The sequence below is a fragment of the Penaeus vannamei genome, chromosome 31, assembly GCF_042767895.1.
Source record: "Penaeus vannamei isolate JL-2024 chromosome 31, ASM4276789v1, whole genome shotgun sequence".
NCBI classification, from domain to species: Eukaryota; Metazoa; Arthropoda; class Malacostraca; order Decapoda; family Penaeidae; genus Penaeus; species Penaeus vannamei.
The window spans coordinates 3614872-3642371 of record NC_091579.1 but is presented as its reverse complement, the minus strand read 5'-3'; the positions used below and the strand labels follow the sequence as shown (position 1 = coordinate 3642371).

At 41.3% G+C, this 27500-nt stretch overlaps 1 protein-coding gene and 4 long non-coding RNA genes across 6 annotated transcripts in view; 3 read left to right on the top strand and 2 right to left on the bottom strand.

Annotated features, from left to right (window-relative positions):
- Window positions 1–3576, bottom strand: part of LOC138867579 (uncharacterized) — a 6182-nt gene extending 2606 nt beyond the window's left edge. The window contains exon 1 of the long non-coding RNA XR_011399838.1: window positions 3419–3576. This is a non-coding gene — a long non-coding RNA (uncharacterized lncRNA). The remainder of the gene's footprint in view (window positions 1–3418) is intronic.
- Window positions 3577–3970: 394 nt separating this feature from the next.
- Window positions 3971–5169, top strand: LOC138867580 (uncharacterized). Its single transcript, XR_011399839.1, has 2 exons — window positions 3971–4118; window positions 4265–5169. It is a non-coding gene; the product is annotated as an uncharacterized lncRNA (long non-coding RNA).
- Window positions 5170–8885: 3716 nt separating this feature from the next.
- LOC138867576 (uncharacterized) lies at window positions 8886–21512 on the bottom strand. Of its 2 annotated transcripts, XM_070143651.1 has the most exons (3): window positions 21372–21512; window positions 15333–18276; window positions 8886–9984 (listed from the first exon to the last, which is right to left on the bottom strand). In XM_070143651.1, the coding sequence occupies exon 2, from the start codon at window positions 18269–18271 to the stop codon at window positions 17378–17380; it is 894 nt and encodes a 297-aa protein (XP_069999752.1). In that variant the 5' UTR covers window positions 18272–18276; window positions 21372–21512; the 3' UTR covers window positions 8886–9984; window positions 15333–17377. The 2 variants fall into 2 exon arrangements, with proteins under 2 accessions (XP_069999752.1, XP_069999753.1); XM_070143652.1 differs by lacking the exon at window positions 21372–21512 and having other exon boundaries at window positions 15333–20297.
- On the top strand, window positions 21392–22360 carry LOC138867578 (uncharacterized). Its single transcript, XR_011399837.1, has 3 exons — window positions 21392–21530; window positions 21750–21930; window positions 22073–22360. It is a non-coding gene; the product is annotated as an uncharacterized lncRNA (long non-coding RNA).
- Window positions 22361–24291: 1931 nt separating this feature from the next.
- LOC138867577 (uncharacterized) overlaps window positions 24292–27500 on the top strand; it is a 7832-nt gene continuing 4623 nt past the window's right edge. The window contains exon 1 of the long non-coding RNA XR_011399836.1: window positions 24292–25865. This is a non-coding gene — a long non-coding RNA (uncharacterized lncRNA). The remainder of the gene's footprint in view (window positions 25866–27500) is intronic.

Below are 27500 nucleotides of genomic sequence, written 5' to 3'. Positions count from 1 at the left end.
TGAGCTTGGTTGTCAACTCCCTGTTCACCAAGGTCCCGCTTGATGACGTCCTCGCTTTCCTTCAGAGGAAGTTCCCTGCCGAGGATCCTCATCTTCCTCTTCCCACCGACGTCTTCATCCAGCTGATTCGTCTATGTGTGGAGTCGAATTCCTTCTCCTTTGAGAGTCGCTTCTACTCACAGACGTTCGGTGCTGCCATGGGCTCTCCCCTCTCCCCTGTTCTGGCAAACCTGTACATATAGTTCTTCGAGTCGGAGCTCCTCCCCTCCATCTCCTCTCGTCCTTCCATGTGGCTGAGACACGTCAACTACGTCTTTGCTCTCTGGCCTCATGACCTGCTCTATTTCCTGATTTCTTGTTGCAGCTGAACTCTCTCTCACCTTCCATCCGTTTCAAGGTGGAATGGGAGGTTGACAACAAGTTCCCCTTCTTGGACACTCTTGTCCATCGTTCTGCTGATTATTTCTCTTTTTCTTTATACAGGAAACCTATGCACAATGACATGTACATACACTTCTCGTACCATCCGCTGCATGTGGAGAGAGGGGTTGCCACCTCGCTGTTCCTTTGCGCCCTCCGCATCTGTGACCCCAGTACCTGGATGGAGAGATCGATTTCCTTTGTCGTTCGGTCTCCAAACTGGGCTACCCTAGCCATGTTCTCGACGTCGCGTTTTCCAAGGCGCAGCATACCTTCTACCGCATAGAAGGTGTAACTCCTAACGAGACCCCTCACCTGTCAGTCCTCAGCCTGCCTTACAACAAGAACAACGAAGGGAAGGACAAGAAAACACACGAATATGCCGAAGGCCTTTTCGCTATTGCTTCATCATGTGCTGACGAAGCAATAGCGAAAAGGCCTTCGGCATATTCGTGTGTTTTCTTGTCCTTCCCTTCGTTGTTCCTGTTACAATCTGTTCGTCATGAATTCCACTCATCAGCCTGCCTTACATTGATGAGATCTACTCTATCTGTCAGCCCCTGCAGACTCTCCTTTCGCCAGGTGAACACTCCATCGCAACCTGGTTCACACCTGCCCTCCCTCTACCTCGAAGGTGGGCACCTATGCTGTTCCGTGTGCCTCCTTTGATAAGCAGTATTTTGGTGAAATAGATGTCTTACTAAGCGTCTGTCTCAGCATAAGCACGTTGTATCCAGGGGACACAACAACAACGGCCTCTTCTGCTATCAGTGGGACACTGGCCATCAGATGGACTGAAAAGCAGTGCGCATTGTCTTCCCTTCCGCTGATGTCCACGCCCGCAGATTGGTGGAATCTTTCTTGATTAAGCTGCTGCCCAATTTCAACCTGAACAGCGGTTTTTCTCCGGCCGACAGCCTCCTCGCCTCCCATATCCACTGCCTGCTACCTTATGCCGGTCACCCTTCACATAGACCGCTGGATCTTTCGACCTGACCTGACCTCCCTTCGTTTTCGTTCTCCTGGCCCCACCTGCCCCGCGTTTCCCGAGTGCCTCTCATTCTCTCCCTCTTATATTGCTTCCTCTCCCTTTCTTCCTCACGCCTCCAGGCTAGTACACTGGTAACGTGCCGTCCTCTCATCCGAGGGATCGGCGGTTCGCGCCCCGCCCAGGTGCGAGAAGTTGCAATTATCGCCCGGAGGTTACTGCTGTGGCTGAGCACCACGGCGGGTAAGGACTAAGCTCTGTAGCGTCAGCGCTTGCTGACACACAGTGATCGAGTCGACATCTGTCAGCACAGGCCGGGCTCCCCCATAGCCCGGGCGAGGCTCAGCTTCGCATATCGGACTTATCCTTATCCTTATCCTTTCCTCCTCAGACCCGAAGATGGAATCGAGGACGATTCCGAAACTGTTGTCTCACTTTCTTCATTAAATATAGTTTGTACATTGTGGGGGTTTCATAGTATCAACACGGTAGAGCGTTTTTCCATTCACACACACACATATATATATACACATATATGCATATATATATGCATATTTACACACACAGTATATACTTATATATACAGTGTGTATATATTCATATATATATATATATATGTATGTATATTTGTATATATATACATATATATATATATATATATATATATATATATATATATATATATATATATATATATGTATATGTATACATATATATACTTTACATAAGTATATATATATATATATATATATATATATATATATATATGGTCATGGCACTTTTGGAGTGTCTGGCTCGGATCCCCCACCACTGAAAATGTCTGCCACTGCTTAATTCTGATAAAGTGGGCCTCACTGATGAATTTGAAGTCGGTTTCAAGTTGTTACCCATGAGCTGATCTAGCATAATATTTTGGTAACTCTTTTTTGCTCTGGCAGGGGTACCCCACCACGAAAAATGTGTCATTGGTCATTTCTAATAGATTTTATCATGTTTATTACATTTTGACTTGTTCTTTCTTACAAGAGCTAAGCTACCTCAAATTTTCTATATATTATCCTGCCCCTGTGTATTACACCCACCGGCAGGGAACCGGCAGACGTCCATTTCTTTGTTTGTCCAAGTATATACATCATTGCTTGCCACAACTAATTTTGTTACCTTTCCAGCTAGGATGACCCCTGCGGGCTCCCGGTCTACATCTCCCCAGCAAATTGCCCAGTCGATACCAAAGTTTTGCAAAATTAAGGAGAAGACTTTATTGGCTGCCTCAAAGACCAATACGTGAAATCAGTACCTTGCTACACCTCTCTTCCTTGAGGTCATGGAAAGAAACCGATCAACATTGCCAAAATTCGCATGTGTCCGGCGCAGAACCGTGCTTTCACTCTCAGTGTCAGTTCCGTCTCCGTACCGTGATTTTGAATGTCAACGAAATTTCTTAGAGAGAGCGTTCCATCAACCCCGTGAACAAGCTTCGGCATGTTCACGGCATGGACACGGAACTGACACTGAGAGTGAAAGCACGGTTCTGCGCCGGACGTGCGAATGCGTCGGCCGAATGCAAAGTAACGATATTTTTTTCACTGACACTGACGGACTGAGCGGACGCGGCACTGATACGCCACTGATGTGTCGCGTTCCATCAACCCATGTTTCCAGAACGTTCCATCAACCCTACAAGAGAACGTTCCATCAACCCTATAAAAGAGCGTTCCACCAATGCTTGCGCCTACATCTATATCTTTCTACCTATATTATTGCCATGTCGAATTAAAAGGGGGAGGAGGATTCCTTAGTGTGAAGGAGGGGAGAGAAGCGTCTGAGAGCGATTTGGCTGAAAACATCACCAGCCTCTCACCCAAACCTTCCTGGCCAGAAGTCTACTGAAATATTCTTAAATATTTAATAATCTGCCCTCTGGTTACCTTTATATGCAGCACTTGACTCTCATGGACACCAGTGTAAACGAACAAACAAAATGTTTACTGTTTTTGTCTTTTTACTTACAATTTCAAACCAGCTTTGCGTGATGCGTGTGTTCTTCCCAAAATCCTTACTCCCAATGGGGCACCGAGGCACCGGTCACGTGACTACACCATCAAGTGAACGTTCGACTGGACAAATGGTTCGGAGCTCCGTTGAATAGCCCTAAACTTTCGCACCTGTAGAACGTAAAAGATTTTTGTACACGGAAATCTGTTTGTTGAGATATATGTGCTACATGTTAAATGGATGTGATTATATGTAGATAGTTTTCACGTGACGTCACCAGTAAGGCGTCCGCCATTTTGAAGGCAGTGGAGGCTTGAAGCTGTTGTGTCAATTCCTTCCATTTGCTTCTCTTATTTCTGTGGATTTATTAATCGACTATGGTGAATGTCGTGTCTGTGGATGTCATAGCCGGCAAAATCGAGTCTCATTTGGAATTTTATTAGCCGAAAATAATTCGAAATCAAGAAGAAAAGACAAGAACTGAGTGAGGAAAGGCGACGTGTGTGTCTTTCTCGCCTGAATCAGAATCTCGAAGGAAAGACTTGGACAACATCAGGATGTGATCAGCTCTTTTTTTTTCTTTTCAAACATTCTCTTTAGAGGAGAAAGTCTGGATACGTTATCCTTAGCAGCCCATTTCAGTCAGCTGATAAGTTTGCGACACCGTACGGATCTATGTGACTGATTATCATCCGGTTTGTTAGCATTGTGCGAGGTCCGACCCAGTGAATCTTCTTTATACAAATATGCGTATACACAGAAATAAATTCATATCCGTTCATCTAACAGATATATGTACATTTATCTCTATGTATATGATAGATAAGCATGTCTAGACAAACAGATATACGTCTATTTCAGTCATGTGATGTGAGCGCAAACACTATTTTTGAAGAATTCCATTTCTGAGATTGAACGTCTGTCGGTGAGTGCAACAGCTGAGGATTTCCACCAACACCCGCCGTGCGATGTGATGACTCATTCCCCTTCGTAGGGGATGACTGAGGTAATCGTGGAAGACACAAAGACATACACATACACATGCTCTCAAACACACGCGTACGCAAAAACGCACATGAAAGCAAACATACACACACAGTAAACGTGGCCTGTGAGCGATAGTGTGTAGATAAATCGAGTCTGGCAGGATGCAGTAACCTTGAATACCAGTAAAGGATCATATAACATATAACTTATAACAGTTCATTGACGAGAGAGAGAGATATACAGCTGACGGACAGACTCAGAATACCACAGGCTTAACGTTAACCCTCACCCAGAACCTCTTGTGAGCCCCAGCCCCACGGCACTCTCCCCGGCTAATGCGACTACTAAACCCGAACCTGACGTTATACGAGTTGTGCGGAGCTGCAAGCACACGAACTGCTGACGCAAGCGAGCTCATCATACCTCCTTAGTCGGCCGGGCGTCAACTGTCAACAAGCGAAATAACGGAAGGGAGAACGCCAAGAAAAAAACACAGTTCCCCCTCCACCAACTACACAGAATGCGAGTGGAGTGTTGCAAGTACCACCACGTGTTCGGGGCTCCCCAGTCTGACTAGTAACACGGCTTTTATTGTAATAAAGGATAACAAGTCAAAACATTGGAATTGTGGCAGTCATAAAGTGGGATTTATATATTTTACCAGTCATTTACTCAGGGCAGGAATAAAATGCAATATACTTAACAATCTTTATTTCTAAAAATAGCACATCATTAATCCTCTTATTACATTATATTGAACGACCGTTTCACAGATTTTTTAGAAAAATTTTCAAGAAAATGTTTTAGAACATTTAATTTTTAGAACACTTTTTTAGACATTTCTTTTTAGATTTTTTTCTTTCTTTTTTTACGATCGTTTCACACACAAAAAAGATTATGTTTCCACTTACCCATTTCAGAGTCAAGACGCGATTATTTTATTCCTTGGTTTACGGATTTTATTTCCGAAAGAAAAACTGACAGGCGATCGCATTTTTTTCTTTTCTTTTTCTTTTAATTTCTGGAACCATGCGACAGGCGATTAAAGAATAAATGAAATACCGATGACAAAACTCCATTACGTGTGGAATACGAATCGTTCCTGTGCCCAGCGACAGGCATGATCTCCTTTGGCAGAAACGGTGACATGTTGTGCTCGACGGCAAATGCCATCGATTGTGGTTTCCGTAGGTATAACAGACAAGAAAAACAGAACATCGCAATCAAATCGTATCGGATGAGGTGCGGCGGGATGAGAAGTCCATTTCTCAACTATTTTTATTTTCGAAAATCGGGAAAAACGTGCGGCAGATCCGTAAGCCAGGAAGTTAAGCCACTGATAATGCCGTTCGAGTGGCAAATTATGTAATTACATCTGGAATTTCTTCACGGGGAATGAAATCAATAATGATACGATCACGCTGCACGGCATACTCTATTCCGTGATTCCTCAACATTGCCACAATGAAGGTGATGGCGATGCAAGTGACAAGTACGATTATTTCCATCATGCTGAGGGTACTTGCTGCCGTAATCTTAGCCGTCGGTAAATCAGTAAGGATACGATCGGGCATTACGGATAACTGCATTCCGTGATTCGTCAACATTGCCACAATGCAGGTGATGGCGATGCAAATAATGCAAATAATGACTACAACAATTGTTCCGTTGGTGTTCATGGTCCTTTCTGCGATATTCATCCTTGGCCGAACATTAATAAGGATACGGTTATACATTACGGTTATCTTTATTCTGCGATTGCACAACAGTGCCACAATACAGGCGATAGTGATGCAAATAATTAGACCGATTATTTTATAATTGTCCACGAGTTTTTCTGAAATCATCAGACTAGATGATATATCCGTTGAATTGCGGTCAGTCATTGCTATGTAGGTTTCCTTAGCTGTTGCTTGTAGTTTTGATATTAATTTTCTTGATGGTGGTGATGGTGGTGGTTAGAATTGCCACTTCAACTTATGGTATATATTCCATAGATACGATTAATATGTAAAAGTTTTAGAAAATGTATGCAAAATAAACAATATTATCATTTTATGTGTTGGTTTCTCTTTATCAATCATTTTAATCTTATATTTCTTAAGTAAGGAAATATTAAACTTAAGTGTAACCGTACACTACATTTCACAAAAATGTATTTTAGTCAGAACTTTTTAGCAATCGTGCACGATTGTAGAAGCCACCCCTTTGTTTGTAACGTTCTCTTTGAATCGCTTCTTCAGGGGTAACTTAAATGTTACAATGGAAATAATACGTCTATGTTCATTCATTAATTTTCAAAAGTTCTGCCGGTTTCACCAATGTAAGTATTTCGGACAATCCTTACAAGGAATCGTGAAAATACCTCGAGAGGTATCAAGAGCAACGCTAACCAAAGTATTGCGCAACGTGTTCAGGTAAGTAAAAACGATGTCAATGCCAGCTCCTTTAAAGATACGGCGTTTTTCACCGAGGGACGGGTTGTATGGAATAATTAAGAGATCATTGGCACTGTCCTGTTGCGTGTTACGGGAATGATTATAACATTTCCATTTCGCAGATGAATGTGCCCGATTTAAGAAAAAACGAGGATATCCTAATTTTGAAAATGTCTCAAAAATAACGCCAAGCTCACGATTGATGAATTCGTTATCGCAAATATAAAGCGGGTGAGTCGAGAAAAAATGAAAATAATTAACGGTATGAGTGGATTTACGATAAACTGAAAATTTAAGTGAGCCATTTACACTGGGTAAAAGAACGTTGAGAAAAGGTAATTTGCCTGTCTTCCCATTATACTTTAAAGTTAATAGTACGAGCTCATTGAAAAAAATCATCGAAATCCGAACGGTTCGTTTCCCACATAGAAAAAATGTGATCAACATAGCGAAACCAAATCGTGTTCGGCGGGAGGATTGACGGAAGTAGTTCAGATTCAAACATTTCCATATATAAATTAGCTAGAACCGGGATAAGGCTACTTCCCATCGCGATACCATGTATTTGTTTATAGAATTCGCCGTCAAAAGTAGGCATTATTCGTGACACACAAACGAATGGGAGCGATAAAGCAATTGACCGGAATAGGGATCCTCTGATGAAATGAAGACTGATATATCTTTAAACAATAACTGCAATATACGTGAGAGAATGAAAATGATATGGAAGCAGCTTCAAGTGGCGAAGCAGATTTTTTTTTTTTCTTGTTTTTATGAAAGCACATACGGTGTTGTTGACCTCTCTCTCTCTCTCTCTCTCTCTCTCTCTCTGTCTGTCTCTCTCTCTCTCTCTCTCTCTCTCTCTCTCTCTCTCTCGCTCTCTCTCTCTTTCTCTCTCTCACTCACTCACTATTTCTCTCTCTCTCTCTCGCTCTCTTTGTATCTCTCTCTCTCTCTCACTCACTCAATATTTCTCTCTCCCTTTCTTTCTTTCTCTCTCTCGCTCTCTCTCTCTATCTGTCTCTCTCTTTCTCTCTCTATCTCTTTCTCTCTCTCTCTCTCTTTCGCTCTCTATCTATTTATATCTCTCTCTCTCTATGTCTCTCTCTTTCATTCTTTCTCTCCTTCTCGCTCTCTCCTTCTCTCTCTCTCTCTCTCTCTCTCTCTCTCTCTCTCTCTCTCTCTCTCTCTCTCTCTCTCTCTCTCTCTCTCTCTCTCAGAGATTTCACAGAGAATTCATAAAAAATATTAAGAAAGTCACCAATCGATTCAGTTTCTTTGTAAAGGACAATTAGTTAAGAAAATGGCAAGTTTACCGGTGTCTACAGTATTCCACTCTTCGCTATTTAGCTACATGGTATTTTGCGATTACGTAATGTAGTGAAATAATAATGGTATTACTGGGAAAAGGCGTCACCATAGAATCGATCAAAACTAACCTTACAGCCTTGAAGATATTTAATTAATGATCACTTTTCATTAAATAAACTTGTTTCGCAAATGAATAATAAAGAATTTATTTAATTAACAAAATAAATAAAAATAATATTAAAAGGAGGTGAGATTCACACGATCGTTCAGGGTAAACTGAAGAAGATTTCAAGATTTGCATCCCTTGATTCTAGTTTTTTTTTCAAAATCATTTATTTTTTGCTTTTACTTTCAGATAAGTAATCATAGTTACCGGATAAATCAACCGAATATGTCTCTCATGTAGTGTTATATTAGTGTTATCAAATGGTTTACAGGTTTTGGCTGGGCAGCGATGCAAGACAAGGAGGTGGAATAAGATTCTCACGCATTTGCTCACACTGTAGGTTCCATTGTTTGGAAAAAAATAATGAAATATTTTGCAATATGTGTATATAAGATGAGGTTATCACGCACATACTAGCACACTATAGTATCCACTTTTAGGGAAAATAATTTGATGCATGTTTTGCGATATACTCATTACAGATAGTAATGTGTTTGCATGGAGAGAGTAATCCCTATATTAACACTCTCTTGGTTAGACATATCTGAAAGATTTTTATGACAATTGTGGTAGTCATAAATTGTGATTTGCATATTCTACAACCATAAACCAATTGCAGAAAGAAAATACAACATAGAAGACAATTTTTATTTTCTAAAATATCACAATATCATCTTTGAAGTCAGAGAATTAACTGAATATGTTTTATGTATTGTTATATTAGTGCCATCAAATAACATCAATTGGCTGGGTAGTGATTATCTTGCACAGTTACTCACACTGCATTATCCACTGTTAAGAAAAATAATGATTTGATACGAAATGTATCGCAATATAATCACTATAGATAGAAATGGGAGTTCTTTTCATAAAAAGAGTAAGGCACATATTAACACTTTCTTGCTTGGATATATCTGAAAGATTTTTATTGGAATTGTGGGTCATAAAGTGGGATTTATATATCTTACATTCACTTACTCAGGGCAGCAATAAAATGCAATATACTTGACAATCTTTATTTCTAAAAATAGCACAGCATCATCATTATTCCTCGAATTTCATTATAGTGATGCACCAGCAACCATAGTGCTTTTTTTTTTTTTTTTTTTTTTTTTTAGTACTGTGTGTTTTCACCACTTTCATGATAGTTTCAGATTTTTTGGAACATTTTTTCAGATTTTTTTTTTCTAGATTTTTTTTTTTTAGCATTTTTCTTTTTTAGATTTTTCTTTTACGTTTTTAGAACATTCTTCTTTAGATTTTTTTTTTTATGTCAAAAAGGATACGGTCATGCATTATAGTAAACTATATTAAGCGATTCTACAATATTGCCACAAAACAGATGACAAGTTCAGATATTTTTTTTTAACATTTTTTCAGATTTTTTTTCTTGTTTTTTTTCTTTTTTTCTAGAACATTTGTTTCAGAGCATTTTTCTTTTTTAGATTTTTCTTTTACGTTTTTAGAACATTCTTTTTTAGATTTTTCTTTTACGTTTTTAGAACATCCTTCTTCAGCTTTTTCCTTTACGTTTTCAAAACATTCTTCTTTAGATTCTTTTATATCAAAAAGGATACGGTCATCCATTATAGTAAACTGTATTCCGCGATTCATCAATATTGTCACTATACAGATGATGGTGAGGCAAATAACTGCGATATTGTTGATGTCCATGGTCTCTGTGGAGATAAATGAGAGAAGCATTAGGCGATAATATGCACACTTTCTTATATACAGATGCTTGATAATGAATATTCATATCATCTGGAAAAAAAAAAAAAAAAAAAAAAAAAAAAAAAAAAAAAATATATATATATATATATATATATATATATATATATATATATATATATATATATATATATATATATATATATATGTCGAGATCATTATTCATTTGACATTTAAAAAGGTGTGCTGGTTCTCATTTCAAAGATGCACATTCGTCAGTGAAATATTTTACACTCCAAAAGTGCCATGACCATATATATATATATATATATATATATATATATATATATATATATATATATATATATATATATATATTATCTGTGTGTGTGTGTATGTGTGTGTGTGTGTGTGTGCACATACACGCACACACACATACATACATACATATATATATATATATATATATATATATATATATATATATATATATATTTACATATATAAAGTACGTATATGCATATATACACACATGTGTATACGCACACACACACACACACACACACACATATATATATATATGTATATATATATATATATATGTATTTACGTATAAATAAATAAATAAATATATATATATATATATATATATATTTATTTATTTATTCATATGTAGAGAGAGAGAGAGAGAGAGCGAGAGAGAGAGAGAGAGAGAGAGAGAGAGAGAGAGAGAGAGAGAGAGAGAGAGAGAGAGAGCGAGAGAGAGAGAGCGAGAGAGAGAGAGAGAGAGAGAGAGAGAGAGAGAAAGAGAGAGAGAGAGAGGGGGGGGGGAATTCGACTCCACACACAGACGAATCAGCTGGATGAAGACGTCGGTGGGAAGAGGAAGACGAGGATCCTCGGCAGGGAGCTTCTCTGAAGGAAAGCGAGGACGTCATCAAGCGGGACCTTGGTGAACAGGGAGTGGACATCCAAGCTCAGCATGGACGCCGGCTTAAAAGAAATCTCTCGTTCCTGTTTGCCTTTTTCCCCGACTTGGTTCCTGCTTTTCGTGCTTTTGAGGCTTCTGTCATCGCCAAGGCCCGACGGAAGAATCAGCCTCGTATCCTAAGAGACTGCCTCGAGGAGCAGGTGATCCCCTTCCTCGATCTACAATCTCTTGAAGCACTCGCATGAAGGATCTCCCTTTCCGGATTATGGTCGTTCCCTCCTTGAACGGATCCGCGCTGGTAAGAGGGATGTCGAGCATTCCTACTATCGATCGAGGGTTCGTTCTGACCTGAAGGAACGGCTCCCCGACCAAGTCTTCCAGCTCCTAGCTGACGTGGCCCATGATTCTTCCCGGTTCTTCTCCACCGCCCATGTCCGCTCTCTCATCCAGCAACTCTCCAACCTCACCTCCCGTAGTCCCTGGTCCTGCTTCTCCTTCACCGACGCTTTCACCAACTTATCCTCTCTGTCCTTGACCCCTCACCAACAACTCCTTGGCTTCGGTCTTTTGTTCTCCGCCCTATCCCCTTACCTCCATTGACATTATTTCTTCCTTCGACCTTTTCATCTCTACCCATAGGAATTCCTTGCCTGATGTCTTCCTCCTTCGTGAGGCCTTCCTCCCGACCTTCGAGTCCCTCCTTCACAATAACCCTTCCATTCCGAGATGTTACTGTGAGGCCCTTCACAGCCTGTGCAGGGAGGATGTCACCATTTTGCCTTCTGACAAAGGCAACTCGGTAGTGGTCCTCGACCGAGCCTCCTACCTGCAGAAGGCCCAGGACCTGTTAGGTGACAGGTCCCATAAGCCAGCCGTGCCTCTGCGCCCCATCATTTCCACCCGGGGATCTGTGACACATCCTCTGGCGGCTTGGCTGGCTAAGTCTCTCACTTCCCTTCTTGGCACCTTTTCTCCAGCTCAGCTTCGACACTCGCAGGACTTCATCTCCCGTGTCCGTGGTGTCTCGCCGGCGCCCATGCTGAGCTTGGTTGTCAACTCCCTGTTCACCAAGGTCCCGCTTGATGACGTCCTCGCTTTCCTTCAGAGGAAGTTCCCTGCCGAGGATCCTCATCTTCCTCTTCCCACCGACGTCTTCATCCAGCTGATTCGTCTATGTGTGGAGTCGAATTCCTTCTCCTTTAAGAGTCGCTTCTACTCACAGACGTTCGGTGCTGCCATGGGCTCTCCCCTCTCCCCTGTTCTGGCAAACCTGTACATATAGTTCTTCGAGTCGGAGCTCCTCCCCTCCATCTCCTCTCGTCCTTCCATGTGGCTGAGACACGTCAACTACGTCTTTGCGTCAACTATGTCTTGTTGCAGCTGAACTCTCTCTCACCTTCCATCCGTTTCAAGGTGGAATGGGAGGTTGACAACAAGTTCCCCTTCTTGGACACTCTTGTCCATCGTTCTGCTGATTATTTCTCTTTTTCTTTATACAGGAAACCTATGCACAATGACATGTACATACACTTCTCGTACCATCCGCTGCATTTGGAGAGAGGGGTTGCCACCTCGCTGTTCCTTTGCGCCCTCCGCATCTGTGACCCCAGTACCTGGATGGAGAGATCGATTTCCTTTGTCGTTCGGTCTCCAAACTGGGCTACCCTAGCCATGTTCTCGACGTCGCGTTTTCCAAGGCGCAGCATACCTTCTACCGCATAGAAGGCGTAACTCCTAACGAGACCCCTCACCTGTCAGTCCTCAGCCTGCCTTACAACAAGAACAACGAAGGGAAGGACAAGAAAACACACGAATATGCCGAAGGCCTTTTCGCTATTGCTTCATCATGTGCTGACGAAGCAATAGCGAAAAGGCCTTCGGCATATTCGTGTGTTTTCTTGTCCTTCCCTTCGTTGTTCCTGTTACAATCTGTTCGTCATGAATTCCACTCATCAGCCTGCCTTACATTGATGAGATCTACTCTATCTGTCAGCCCCTGCAGACTCTCCTTTCGCCAGGTGAACACTCCATCGCAACCTGGTTCACACCTGCCCTCCCTCTACCTCGAAGGTGGGCACCTATGCTGTTCCGTGTGCCTCCTTTGATAAGCAGTATTTTGGTGAAATAGATGTCTTACTAAGCGTCTGTCTCAGCATAAGCACGTTGTATCCAGGGGACACAACAACAACGGCCTCTTCTGCTATCAGTGGGACACTGGCCATCAGATGGACTGAAAAGCAGTGCGCATTGTCTTCCCTTCCGCTGATGTCCACGCCCGCAGATTGGTGGAATCTTTCTTGATTAAGCTGCTGCCCAATTTCAACCTGAACAGCGGTTTTTCTCCGGCCGACAGCCTCCTCGCCTCCCATATCCACTGCCTGCTACCTTATGCCGGTCACCCTTCACATAGACCGCTGGATCTTTCTACCTGACCTGACCTCCCTTCGTTTTCGTTCTCCTGGCCCCACCTGCCCCGCGTTTCCCGAGTGCCTCTCATTCTCTCCCTCTTATATTGCTTCCTCTCCCTTTCCTCCTCACGCCTCCAGGCTAGTACACTGGTAACGTGCCGTCCTCTCATCCGAGGGATCGGCGGTTCGCGCCCCGCCCAGGCGCGAGAAGTTGCAATTATCGCCCGGAGGTTACTGCTGTGGCTGAGCACCACGGCGGGTAAGGGCTAAGCTCTGTAGCGTCAGCGCTTGCTGACACACAGTGATCGAGTCGACATCTGTCGGCACAGGCCGGGCTCCCCCATAGCCCGGGCGAGGCTCAGCTTCGCATATCGGACTTATCCTTATCCTTATCCTTTCCTCCTCAGACCCGAAGATGGAATCGAGGACGATTCCGAAACTGTTGTCTCACTTTCTTCATTAAATATAGTTTGTACATTGTGGGGGTTTCTACCATAGTATCAACACGGTAGAGCGTTTTTCCATTCACACACACACACACATATATATATACACATATATGCATATATATATGCATATTTACACACACAGTATATATTTATATATACAGTGTGTATATATTCATATATATATATGTATATTTGTATATATATACATATATATATATGTATATATATACATATATATACTTTACATAAGTATATATATATATATATATATATATATATATATATATATATATATATATATATATATATATACATGGTCATGGCACTTTTGGAGTGTCTGGCTCGGATCCCCCACCACTGAAAATGTCTGCCACTGCTTAATTCTGATAAAGTGACCCTCACTGATGAATTTGAAGTCGGTTTCAAGTTGTTACCCCATGAGCTGATCTAGCCTATTTTGGTGACTCTTTTTTGCTCTGGCAGGGGTACCCCACCACGAAAAATGTCTCATTGGTCATTTCTAATACACTTTATCATGTTTATTACATTTTGATTTGTTCTTTCTTACAAGAGCTAAGCTACCTCAAATTTTCTATATATTATCCTGCCCCTGTGTATTACACCCACCGGCAGGGAACCGGCAGGGAACCGGCAGACGTCCCTTTCTTTGTTTGTCCAAGTATATACATCATTGCTTGCCACAACTAATTTTGTTACCTTTCCAGCTAGGATGACTCCTGCGGGCTCCCGGTCTACATCTCCCCAGCAAATTGCCCAGTCGATACCAAAGTTTTGCAAAATTAAGGAGAAGACTTTATTGGCTGCCTCAAAGACCAAGATGTGAAATCAGTACCTTGCTACACCTCTCTTCCTTGAGGTCATGGAAAGAAACCGATCAACATTGCCAAAATTCGCATGTGTCCGGCGCAGAACCGTGCTTTCACTCTCAGTGTCAGTTCCGTCTCCGTACCGTGATTTTGAATGTCAACGAAATTTCTTAGAGAGAGCGTTCCATCAACCCCGTGAACAAGCTTCGGCATGTTCACGGCATGGACACGGAACTGACACTGAGAGTGAAAGCACGGTTCTGCGCCGGACACGTGCGAATGCGTCGGCCGAATGCAAAGTAACGATATTTTTTTCACTGACACTGACGGACTGAGCAGACGCGGCACTGATACGCCACTGATGTGTCGCGTTCCATCAACCCATGTTTCCAGAACGTTCCATCAACCCTACAAGAGAACGTTCCATCAACCCTATAAGAGAGCGTTCCACCAATGCTTGCGCCTACATCTATATCTTTCTACCTATATTATTGCCATGTCGAATTAAAAGGGGGAGGAGGATTCCTTAGTGTGAAGGAGGGGAGAGAAGCGTCTGAGAGCGATTTGGCTGAAAACATCACCAGCCTCTCACCCAAACCTTCCTGGCCAGAAGTCTACTGAAATATTCTTAAATATTTAATAATCTGCCCTCTGGTTACCTTTATATGCAGCACTTGACTCTCATGGACACCAGTGTAAACGAACAAACAAAATGTTTACTGTTTTTGTCTTTTTACTTACAATTTCAAACCAGCTTTGCGTGATGCGTGTGTTCTTCCCAAAATCCTTACTCCCAATGGGGCACCGAGGCACCGGTCACGTGACTACACCATCAAGTGAACGTTCGACTGGACAAATGGTTCGGAGCTCCGTTGAATAGCCCTAAACTTTCGCACCTGTAGAACGTAAAAGATTTTTGTACACGGAAATCTGTTTGTTGAGATATATGTGCTACATGTTAAATGGATGTGATTATATGTAGATAGTTTTCACGTGACGTCACCAGTAAGGCGTCCGCCATTTTGAAGGCAGTGGAGGCTTGAAGCTGTTGTGTCAATTCCTTCCATTTGCTTCTCTTATTTCTGTGGATTTATTAATCGACTATGGTGAATGTCGTGTCTGTGGATGTCATAGCCGGCAAAATCGAGTCTCATTTGGAATTTTATTAGCCGAAAATAATTCGAAATCAAGAAGAAAAGACAAGAACTGAGTGAGGAAAGGCGACGTGTGTGTCTTTCTCGCCTGAATCAGAATCTCGAAGGAAAGACTTGGACAACATCAGGATGTGATCAGCTCTTTTTTTTTCTTTTCAAACATTCTCTTTAGAGGAGAAAGTCTGGATACGTTATCCTTGGCAGCCCATTTCAGTCAGCTGATAAGTTTGCGACACCGTACGGATCTATGTGACTGATTATCATCCGGTTTGTTATCATTGTGCGAGGTCCGACTCAGTGAATCTTCTTTATACAAATATGCGTATACACAGAAATAAATTCATATCCGTTCATCTAACAGATATATGTACATTTATCTCTATGTATACTATAGATAAGCATGTCTAGACAAACAGATATACATCTATTTCAGTCATGTGATGTGAGCTTTTTGAAGAATTCCATTTCTGAGATTGAACGTCTGTCGGTGAGTGCAACAGCTGAGGATGTCCACCAACACCCGTCGTGCGATGTGATGACCCATTCCCCTTCGTAGGGGATGACAGAGGTAATCGTGGAAGACACAAAGACATACACATACACATGCTCTCAAACACACGCGTACGCAAAAACGCACATGAAAGCAAACACACACACACACAGTAAACGTGGCCTGTGAGCGATAGTGTGTAGATAAATCGAGTCTGGCAGGATGCAGTAACCTTGAGTACCAGTGAAGGATCATATAACATATAACATATAACTTATAACAGTTCATTGACGAGAGAGAGATATACAGCTGACGGACAGACTCAGAATACCCCAGTCTGACTAGTAACACGGCTTTTGTTGTAATAAAGTATAACAACAGTCAAAATATTGGAATTGTGGCAGTCATAAAGTGGGATTTATATATTTTACCAGTCATTTACTCAGGGCAGGAATAAAATGCAATATACTTAACAATCTTTATTTCTAAAAATAGCACATCATTAATCCTCTTATTACATTATATTGAACGACCGTTTCACAGATTTTTTAGAAAATTCTTCAAGAAAATGTTTTAGAACATTTCATTTTTAGAACACTTTTTTAGACATTTCTTTTTAGATATTTTTCTTTCTTTTTTACGATCGTTTCACACAAAAAAAGATTATGTTTCCACTTACCCATTTCAGAGTCAAGACGCGATTATTTTATTCCTTGGTTTACGGATTTTATTTCCGAAAGAAAAACTGACAGGCGATCGCATTTTTTTCTTTTCTTTTCTTTTTCGTTTAATTTCTGGAACCATGCGACAGGCGATTAAAGAATAAATGAAATACCGATGACAAAACTCCATTACGTGTGGAATACGAATCGTTCCTGTGCTCAGCGACAGGCATGATCTCCTTTGGCAGAAACGGTGACATATTGTGCTCGACGGCAAATGCCATCGACTGTGGTTTCCGTAGGTATAACAGACAAGAAAAACAGAACATCGCAATCAAATCGTATCGGATGAGGTGCGGCGGGATGAGAAGTCGATTTCTCAACTATTTCTATTTTCGAAAATCGGGAAAAACGTGCGGCAGATCCGTAAGCCAGGAAGTTAAGCCACTGATAATGCCGTTCGAGTGGCGAATTATGTAATTATATCTCTGGAATTTCTTCACGGGGAATGAAATCAATAATGATACGATCACGCTGCACGGCATACTCTATTCCGTGATTCCTCGACATTGCCACAATGAAGGTGATGGCGATGCAAGTGACAAGTACGATTATTTCCATCATGTTGAGGGTACTTGCTGCCGTAATCTTAGCCGTCGGTAAATCAGTAAGGATACGATCGGGCATTACGGATAACTGCATTCCGTGATTCGTCAACATTGCCACAATGCAGGTGATGGCGATGCAAACAATGCAAATAATGACTACAACAGTTGTTCCGTTGGTGTTCATGGTCCTTTCTGCGATATTCATCCTTGGCCGAACATCAATAAGGATACAGTCATACATTACCTTTATCTTTATTCTGCGATTGCACAACAGTGCCACAATACAGGCGATAGTGATGCAAATAACTACAATTGTTCCGTTGGTGTTCATGGTCCTTTCTGCGATATTCGGTAAATCAGTAAGGATACGATCGGTGATTACGGATAACTGCATTCCGTGATTCGCCAACATTGTCACTAAAGAGATGATAGCGTTGCAGGTAATAACGATTGTTTCGTTAATATCCATGCTCCTTTCTGCGATATCCATACCAGGCCGAATGTCAATAAGGATACGATCATGCTTTACGGTAAACTGTATTCTGCGATTGCACGACAATGCCACAATACAGGCGATAGTGATGCAAAAAATAACTACGTTTGTTTCGTTGATATCCATGGCAATTTCTTTAATAATCGTACTAGTCGGTAAATCTATAAGGATATGACCATGCTTTATGGAAAACTGTATTCTGTGATTCCTCATTATTTTCATTGTACAGATGGTAGTGATGCAAATAACTCCGATTGTTTCGTTGATGTCCATGGTCTCTGTGGAGAGAAATGAGAGAAGCATTAGACTTACAATGCAATGAATCGTAAACTGACGATAATATTCACACCTTTTTATATAATGCTTAATAATGAATATTCATCTTATCTGAAAAAAATATGTCATAATTATTTATTCGACACTTAAAAAGGTGCGCTGGTTCTGATTTCAAAGATGCACATTCATCACTGAAACATTTTACATATTTTTATAAATCCTGACCATCCTCCACGTAACAGAGAGGAGAAATGGTGGAAAATGAGGCGAGAACAGCACGCCATAATGCTTTGTTGTCAGGGGAAAATAATAGTTATTTATCTATTTTAGTAGCCAATGGATACAGTAACAGAAGTAGTCGCAGGTGACAATTCCGGTAGTATCAATGAATAGTATGAGAAGGAAATTAGTTATTAAAGTGAAGTGTAAGAGAGGAAAATTGTAACGACAAAAGGAAGCGAAATGATTGGCTTATGTCCCGCGAAAAATCGTGGAAAGAATGGGGATTGACTGGAAGTGAGGGTCTCGATTTCGTCTCGCATATATTTTATTTTGTTTATTAATATAATTTGATTTCTAATTAACAGGAAAAGGGAGGATATATAGAATTAACTTTAGATATGAATTGAATTATTTGAGAATATTGTTTATTTAAATTATGTTTATTGCTAAGATCTACAGAATATGTCATTTGTAAATATTTTTTTTTATTGAATAAAATATTAAAGGTTAAAGGTTTCTATGACCGTTATTGTAACATTAACATGATGTATATTATTGTTTATCATGTATAAAAGCTTTATGATGTAAAAAGAAGTATGAAACTATGTTATGTTTTTCTGTGGTGCGCATCCCGTGTCTTTTGTTTTTGAGAGTGTCGTCCCTTCTTGGCGAACAGGCGGGAAGAGTGGTGTGCGGAAATTCATTGCCACTTAAAATCAGCATTTTATGCAGTCCACGGTGATATATACAAATATTTATGGTATGTGTATTATAGATTAGGTTCTAATGTTATCAATTACAAGTTACTGAAATATGCTTATGAAATAATTCACAAAAGACAGGCTATATAAGGTGCATTGTGGAGTGTTTGTTGTGCCCTGCTAGAAGATTACAGAGTCAGTGCATAGGGGAAGATATGTGTGAGCCACACTTCTAGGATAAGGATCAGAGGCTGTGGAGCCACTGAAGTGAGTCTTTCCTTAAATATATTGTTATCCATGACATTAGGATATATCAATTTTGTGGTAATCACCGTTTTCATTTTCAAATGATATTTCTTATTTAATCATGTGTGTTATGTTTCCTAATACAATGTTATGATATCAAAGATCTTGACATTAATATGCAATGTGCAGGGAACAGGCAGACGTCCATTTTATTGTTTGTCCAAGTATATACATCATTGCTTGCCACAACTAATTTTGTTACCTTTCCATCTAGGATGACCCCTGCGGGCTCCCGGTCTACATCTCCCCAGCAAATTGCCCAGTCGATACCAAAGATTAGCCAAATTGTGGAGAAGACTAACTCGGCTACCTCAAAGACCAAGACGTGAAATCAGTACATTACTACACCTCTCCTTCTTGAGCTCATCGAAAGAAACCGATCAACATTGCCAAAATTACTTTCCGTACACATGACCATCCCTTACGTATCTACAATGGTGGACAATTCCATCCTGTTCGACCATATGAACCTCCTCCCCGTCAATGTCAAAACTGTTGGCGATTTGGACACCTTGCCAAACACTACCGCTCCACAGATCGATGCCCCCTATGTGCCCAACCCGGTCATAACCGCTCAAACTGCCCTGCACAAACACGCAGATGTGCTAACAGCGGCGGCCCCCACAAACTATTTTATAGAGGTTGTCCCACTTACAAGTAACTCTCAAATACAAAAATGGTCTCACTCTACGTGATGCCAGACAGGATGCACACCAACAAGGTTTCTCATATACTCTCTACTCTAGTAATGTCACTCACTCTGCCCCTCCCCCTCCACCTCAAGATGTTCCTACATCCTCCCCTATTCCTACATACTTCCACTTCTACATTCTACCTCCCTCAGTCAAATTCTTTTGCCACTCTAAATCGAGACACTCCAATCTCAATTACAGCCCCAAGACCATCCCCTCTCCCTCCCAGCACTATGCGCAATAGACAGACTAAACGTTCCACCAGTTCTTCCCCTACTGCACACTCACCTCCACCTACCTTTACCTTTATTTCTCAGACACCAGTCTCCTACACAGATGCGTTTGTGTGGGGAGTGCAGTGATACACAAGTACAGGAAATGAAAGGGAGATAAGGGCAAAGGTCGACCAAGAGAATGACACTAAGAAAAGCTTGCATAGTAACAAGCGGTAGAGGTCCATCCACGCATATCAGTGGCGTATCAGTGCTGCTTCCGCTCAGTCCGTCAGTGTCAGTGAAAAAATATCGTTACTTTGCATTCGGCCGACGCATTCGCACGTGTCCGGCGCAGAATCGTGCTTTCACTCTGTGTCAGTTCCGTCTCCGTGCAGTGATTTTCAATGTCGTCAACGATATTTTTTAGAGAGAACGTTCCATCAACCCCGTGAACAAGCTTCGGCATGTTCACGGCACGGACACGGAACTGACACTGAGAGTGAAAGCACGGTTCTGCGCCGGACGTGCGAATGCGTCGGCCGAATGCAAAGTAACAATATTTTTTTCACTAACACTAACGGACTGAGCGGACGCGGCACTGATACGCCACTGATGTGTGGCGTTCCATCAACCCTACAAGAGAACGTTCCATCAACCCTATAAGAGAGCGTTCCACCAATGCTTGCGCCTATATCTATATCTTTCTACCTATATTATTGCCATGTCGAATTAAAAGGGGGAGGAGGATTCCTTAGTGTGGAGGGGAGAGAAGCGTCTGAGAGCGATTTGGCTGAAAACATCACGTCTCTCACCCAAACCTTCCTGGCCAGAAGTCTACTGAAATATCCTCAAATACTTAATAATCTGCCCTCTGGTTACCTTCATTTGCAGCACTTGACTCTCATGGACACCAGTGTAAACGAACAAACAAAATATTTACAGTTTTTGTTTCTTTACTTACAATTTTAGACCAGCTTTGCGTGATGCGTGTGTTCTTCCCAAAATCCTTACTCCCAATGAGGCACCGGTCACGTGACAACACTATCAAGTGAACGTTCGACTGGACAAATGGTTCGGGGCTCCGTTGCATATCTCCAAACTGTTGCACCCGTATAACAACGTAAATGATTTTTGTACACGGAAATCTATTTGTTGAGATAAATGAGCTACATGTTAAATGGATGTGATTATATGTAGATAGTTTTCACGTGACGTCACCAGTAAGGCGTCCGCCATTTTGTAGGCATTGGAGGCTTGAAGCTCTTGTGTCAATTCCTTCCATTTGCTTCCCTTATTTCTGTGGATTTATTAATCGACTATGGTTTATTTTATATTTCAGGAAGGGAGGCCTTTGTAATACATCAGATCTTCGGCTGTGTAAGGGCTTCATGTAAATAATGAATCATTTACAAAGTCTGGATATGTTATCCTTGGCAGCCCATTCCAGTCAGCTGATAAGTTTGCGACACCGTACGGATCTATGTGACTGATTATCATCCGGTTTGTTAGCATTGTGCGAGGTCCGACCCAGTGAATCTTCTTTATACAAATATGCGTATACACAGAAATAAATTCATATCCGTTCATCTAACAGATATATGTACATTTATCTCCATGTATACGATAGATATGCATGTCTAGACTGATATACATCTATTTCAGTCATGTGATGTGAGCGCAAACACTATATTTGAAGAATTCCATTTCTGAGATTGAACGTCTGTCGGTGACTGCAACAGCTGAGGATGTCCACCAACACCCGCCGTGCGATGTGATGACCCATTCCCCTTCGTAGGGGATGACGGAGGTAATCGTGGAAGACACAGAGACATACACATACACTCTCTCAAATACACTTGCATTCAAGCACACACGCACGCAAACGTACGCAAAAGCAAACACACACACACGCGCGATATTGCAGATATCACAAAATTATGGTTGAAGAGCAATATATGAAACCTCGGATCGGTACAGGCGTACCACTCATTCAACAAAATTAGAAAGCGGTGGTGGCGTTGTTATTTTTATCAAAGATACAGTCCCTTGCAACACTATAAAATACATCATTCCACCAAGAGACGACCTTGAGACTTTCTGGCTCGAAAACAGCTGATAACTCTTCACGAGAAAGTGCTTGTTTTGCTATCTTATCCACCTTATCACTTGTTGATATTCATATATGAGAAGGTATCCAGTATAGTGACACTTGTATACCCTGCTCAGATAGGCTAGCAATTTGGTGAATTTGATAGATAGGGTATTTAGTCTGTTTCAGTTAAGACTGATTTTTGGCAATTTTGACAAGACATGATAATCAAACAATGGGATATATACATGTATTCCTACAAATGAGGATGTAAATAGAAAAGTATTCATCAGTGTCACAATAAAATGGAAATAAAAGGTAAGAAATAGAAGAGAAGGCTAAAGGAAAATGTGGACATAAATACTGCGTTCAATAAATACTTTGTATTTACATGTATTTGATATGGATGATTGTATATGTTAGAGTGAGTATGTGTGGGTGACATTATCAAAGTATATCTGCATGTGAGTGAATGATTATTGGGTGTGTTGTTAACAAAGTTCAATTTTATAAGATAAGGTATATGTTATGAAATGGTCAGTTGACATTTTAAGTGATAACCAAGCTGATAATGTCAACCAACTTGGAGTCCCAGGCTATTTATGGCAGGGCTGGACGCCTGGAATCTCTGCCCACGACCACCTTGGACCTCCACCGTGTGAAACCAGTGGACATTGAAGCGACGCAATTATCTCTTTTCACAATAATATAAATTTATATACTTTGTTTTGTTTGTACCTTTGTTTCTACTACAATCCTCAATCCATAGAAATATTTACAGTTTTATTCAATATTCAAAAGCCTCGAGTACTATAAAACACTTACCTGCTTGTTCCGCCTCCGAAGCATTGACGAAGGTGTGGGAGATGAAACGGAGAGTCACGCTCGCACGGGCCGGGGTACAGGTACTCTCTCTCTCTCCCAATCGACGGGTTAATTTACCTGAGCAAGAGTATGCTAGCAGTAAGCCAGAGATCCTTACGGTAGACTGCATGCCTAGAGTAGCCCTTTTTGCAGGTATATATAGAAAGGCCGTAGTCGAGCTGCATTTTTCACTTTCTGCAATTATCATTGTGTTGCACGGTGACGAACAGAGGATTCGAAGCTGCTTTGTAAGATAAGGAATGTGTACACCAGCAGTATACGCAAGATCTCTTATACTTTTGTCTTTTATGTATTTGTCCAAGCTACCATATTCAATATTACTTTTTATGCGTTTTTTTCAGTTGCGCCTAGGCTCCTTTTCATTTTACACACGGGGAGTGTTAGTTTTTACGGCTTAAAGATTGTGAAAACCCGTTGTGCGTAATAAGTAATGTGTGCCTGAATCATTATAAGTACAATATTTGTCCCAAACCCGCCGTGCCTTCGGAGAGTGCTTACCGCTCTGCCCGCTCCGTCGGCACGTCAGATATTAGTAAATAGTTGTTTGGCTCATTGGTTAAGTGAAACAGTGAAGCTGGATTAATATAAATGACTCATTTTTGTTTTGAATAATTAACGAGCAGATGATTCTCCATATCTACTTCCTATGTGTCTGTAGTGTATAGGTCCCCCCTGTAGGGATTTGACATTAGATCTTTATTTTTTCTCTTTTTTCCCCCTTTTCTACGAATTTAAACCCACCCGCATCCACATTGCTTAAATTAGACGCTTCCTGTCTTGCAATGTTTTGACTGTTGTTATCATTTATCACAACAGAAGCCGTGTTACTAGTCAGACTGGGGAACCCCGGGCACGTGGTGGTACTTGCAACACTCCACTCGCACTCGGTGTCGTTGGTGGAGGGGGAACTGTGTTTTCTTTTTTTTTTTTTTGCTTGGCGTTCTCCCTTCTGTCATTCCGCTTTTTTCTCCTCTTTCTGTTTCTGGTGTGTTTCTTTGCTGCTCATCTCAGCTGCAGGTGAATGTGGGGGTTTTGAGGGGGGGGGGAGGTTGACGCCCGGTCGATTAAGGAGGTATGCTCAGCTCGCTTGCGTGTGCAGGTCGTGTGCTTGCAGCGCCGCACAACTCGTATAACGTCAGGTTCGGGTTTAGTAGTCGCATTAGCCGGGGAGAGTGACGTGGGCTTGGGGGCTCACAAGAGGTTCTGGGTGAGGGTTAACGTTAAGCCTATGGTATTCTGAGTCTCTGTCCGTCAGCTGTATATCTCTATCTCCCGTCAATGAACTGTTGTAAGTTACCAAGACGTCAGCTGATCCTTCACTGCTACTCAAGGTTACTGCATCCTGCCAGACTCGATTTATCTACACACTACCGCTCACAGGCTACGTTTACTGTGTGTGTATGCTTTTGTGTGCGTTTCCGTACGTGTGTGTTTGAATACAAGTGTATTTTAGAGTGTATCTGTATGTCTCTGTATTCCACGATTACCTCTGCCATCCCCTACGAAGGGGAATGGGTCATCACATCGCACGGCGGGTGTTGGTGGACATCCTCAGCTGTTGCAATCACCGACGGACGTTCAATCTCAGAAATGGAATTCTTCAAAAATACTGTTTGCGCTCACATCGCATGACTGAAATAGATGTATATCTATTAGTCTAGACATGCATATCTATCGTATAGAGATAAATGTACAAACATCTGTTAGAAGAATGGATATGAATTTATTTCTGTGTATACGCATATTTGTATAAAGAAGATTCACTGGGTCGGACCTCGCACAATGCTAACAAACCGGATGATAATCAGTCACATAGATCCGTACGGTGTCGCAAACTTATCAGCTGACTGGAATGGGCTGCTAAGGATAACGTATCCAGACTTTCTCCTCTAAAGAAAATGTTTGAAAAAAAAAAAAAAATGAGCTGATCACATCCTGATGTTGTCCAAGTCTTTCCTTCGAGATTCTGATTCAGGCGAGAAAGAGACACACGTAGTCTTTCCTCACTCAATTCTTGTCTTTTCTTCTTGATTTCGAATTATTTTCGGCTAATAAAATTCCAAATGAGACTCGATTTTGCCGGCTATGACATCCACAGACACGACATTCACCATAGTCGATTAATAAATCCACAGAAATAAGAGAAGCAAATGGAAGGAATTGACACACAACAGCTTCAAACCTCCAATGCCTTCAAAATGGCGGACGCCTTACTGGTGACGTCACGTGAAAACTATCTACATATAATCACATCCATCTAACATGTAGCACATATATCTCAAGAAATAGATTTCTGTGCACAAAAATCATTTACGTTGTTCTATAGGTGCGACAGTTTGGGGCTATTCAACGGAGCTCCGAACCATTTGTCCAGTCGAACGTTCACTTGATGGTGTTGTCACGTGACCGGTGCCTCGGTGCCCCATTGGGAGTAAGGATTTTGGGAAGAACACACACATCACGCAAAGCTGGTCTAAAATTGTAAGCACAAAGACAAAAACAGTAATCATTTTGTTTGTTCGTTTATACTGGTGTCCATGAGAGTCAAGTGCTTCATATGAAGGTAACCAGAGGGCAGATTATTAAGTATTTAAGGATATTTCAGTAGACTTCTGGCCAGGAAGGTTTGGGTGAGAGGCTGGTGATGTTTTCAGCCAAATCGCTCTCAGACGCTTCTCTCCCCTCCTCCACACTAAGGAATCCTCCTCCCCCTTTTAATTCGACATATCGACAAGATAGGTAGAAAGATATATAGATATAGGTGCAAGCATTGGTGGAACGCTCTCTTATAGGGTTGATGGAACGTTCTCTTGTAGGGTTGATGGAACGCCACACATCAGTGGCGTATCAGTGCCGCGTCCGCTCAGTCCGTCAGTGTCAGTGAAAAAAATATCGTTACTTTGCATTCGGCCGACGCATTCGCACGTCCGGCGCAGAACCGTGCTTTCACTCTCAGTGTCAGTTCCGTGTCCGTGCCGTGAACATGCCGAAGCTTGTTCACGGGGTTGATGGAACGCTCTCTCTAAGAAATTTCGTTGACGACATTCAAAATCACGGTACGGAGACGGAACTGACACTGAGAGTGAAAGCACGGTTCTGCGCCGGACACATGCGAATTTTGGCAATGTTGATCGGTTTCTTTCCATGACCTCAAGGAAGAGAGGTGTAGCAAGGTACTGATTTCACGTCTTGGTTTTTGAGGCAGCCAATAAAGTCTCCTTAATTTTGCAAAACTTTGGTATCGACTGGGCAATTTGCTGGGGAGATGTAGACCGGGAGCCCGCAGGGGTCATCCTAGCTGGAAAGGTAACAAAATTAGTTGTGGCAAGCAATGATGTATATACTTGGACAAACAAAGAAATGGACGTCTGCCGGTTCCCTGCCGGTGGGTGTAATACACAGGGGCAGGATAATATATAGAAAATTTGAGGTAGCTTAGCTCTTGTAAGAAAGAACAAGTCAAAATGTAATAAACATGATAAAATGTATTAGAAATGACCAATGACAGACATTTTTCGTGGTGGGGTACCCCTGCCAGAGCAAAAAAGAGTCACCAAAATAGGCTAGATCAGCTCATGGGGTAACAACTTGAAACCGACTTCAAATTCATCAGTGAGGCCCACTTTATCAGAATTAAGCAGTGGCAGACATTTTCAGTGGTGGGGGATCCGAGCCAGACACTCCAAAAGTGCCATGACCATATATATATATATATATATATATATATATATATATATATTTCTGTAAAGTATATATATGTATATATATATATATATATATATACAAATATATATATATATATATATATATATATATATATATATATATATATATATATATATATGAATATATGAATATATACACACTGTATATATAAATATATACTGTGTGTGTAAATATGCATATATATATATATATATATATATATATATATATATATATATATGCATATATGTATATATATGTGTGTGTGTGTGAATGGAAAAACGCTCTACCGTGTTGATACTATGGTAGAAACCCCCACAATGTACAAACTATATTTAATGAAGAAAGTGAGACAACAGTTTCGGAATCGTCCTCGATTCCATCTTCGGGTCTGAGGAGGAAAGGATAAGG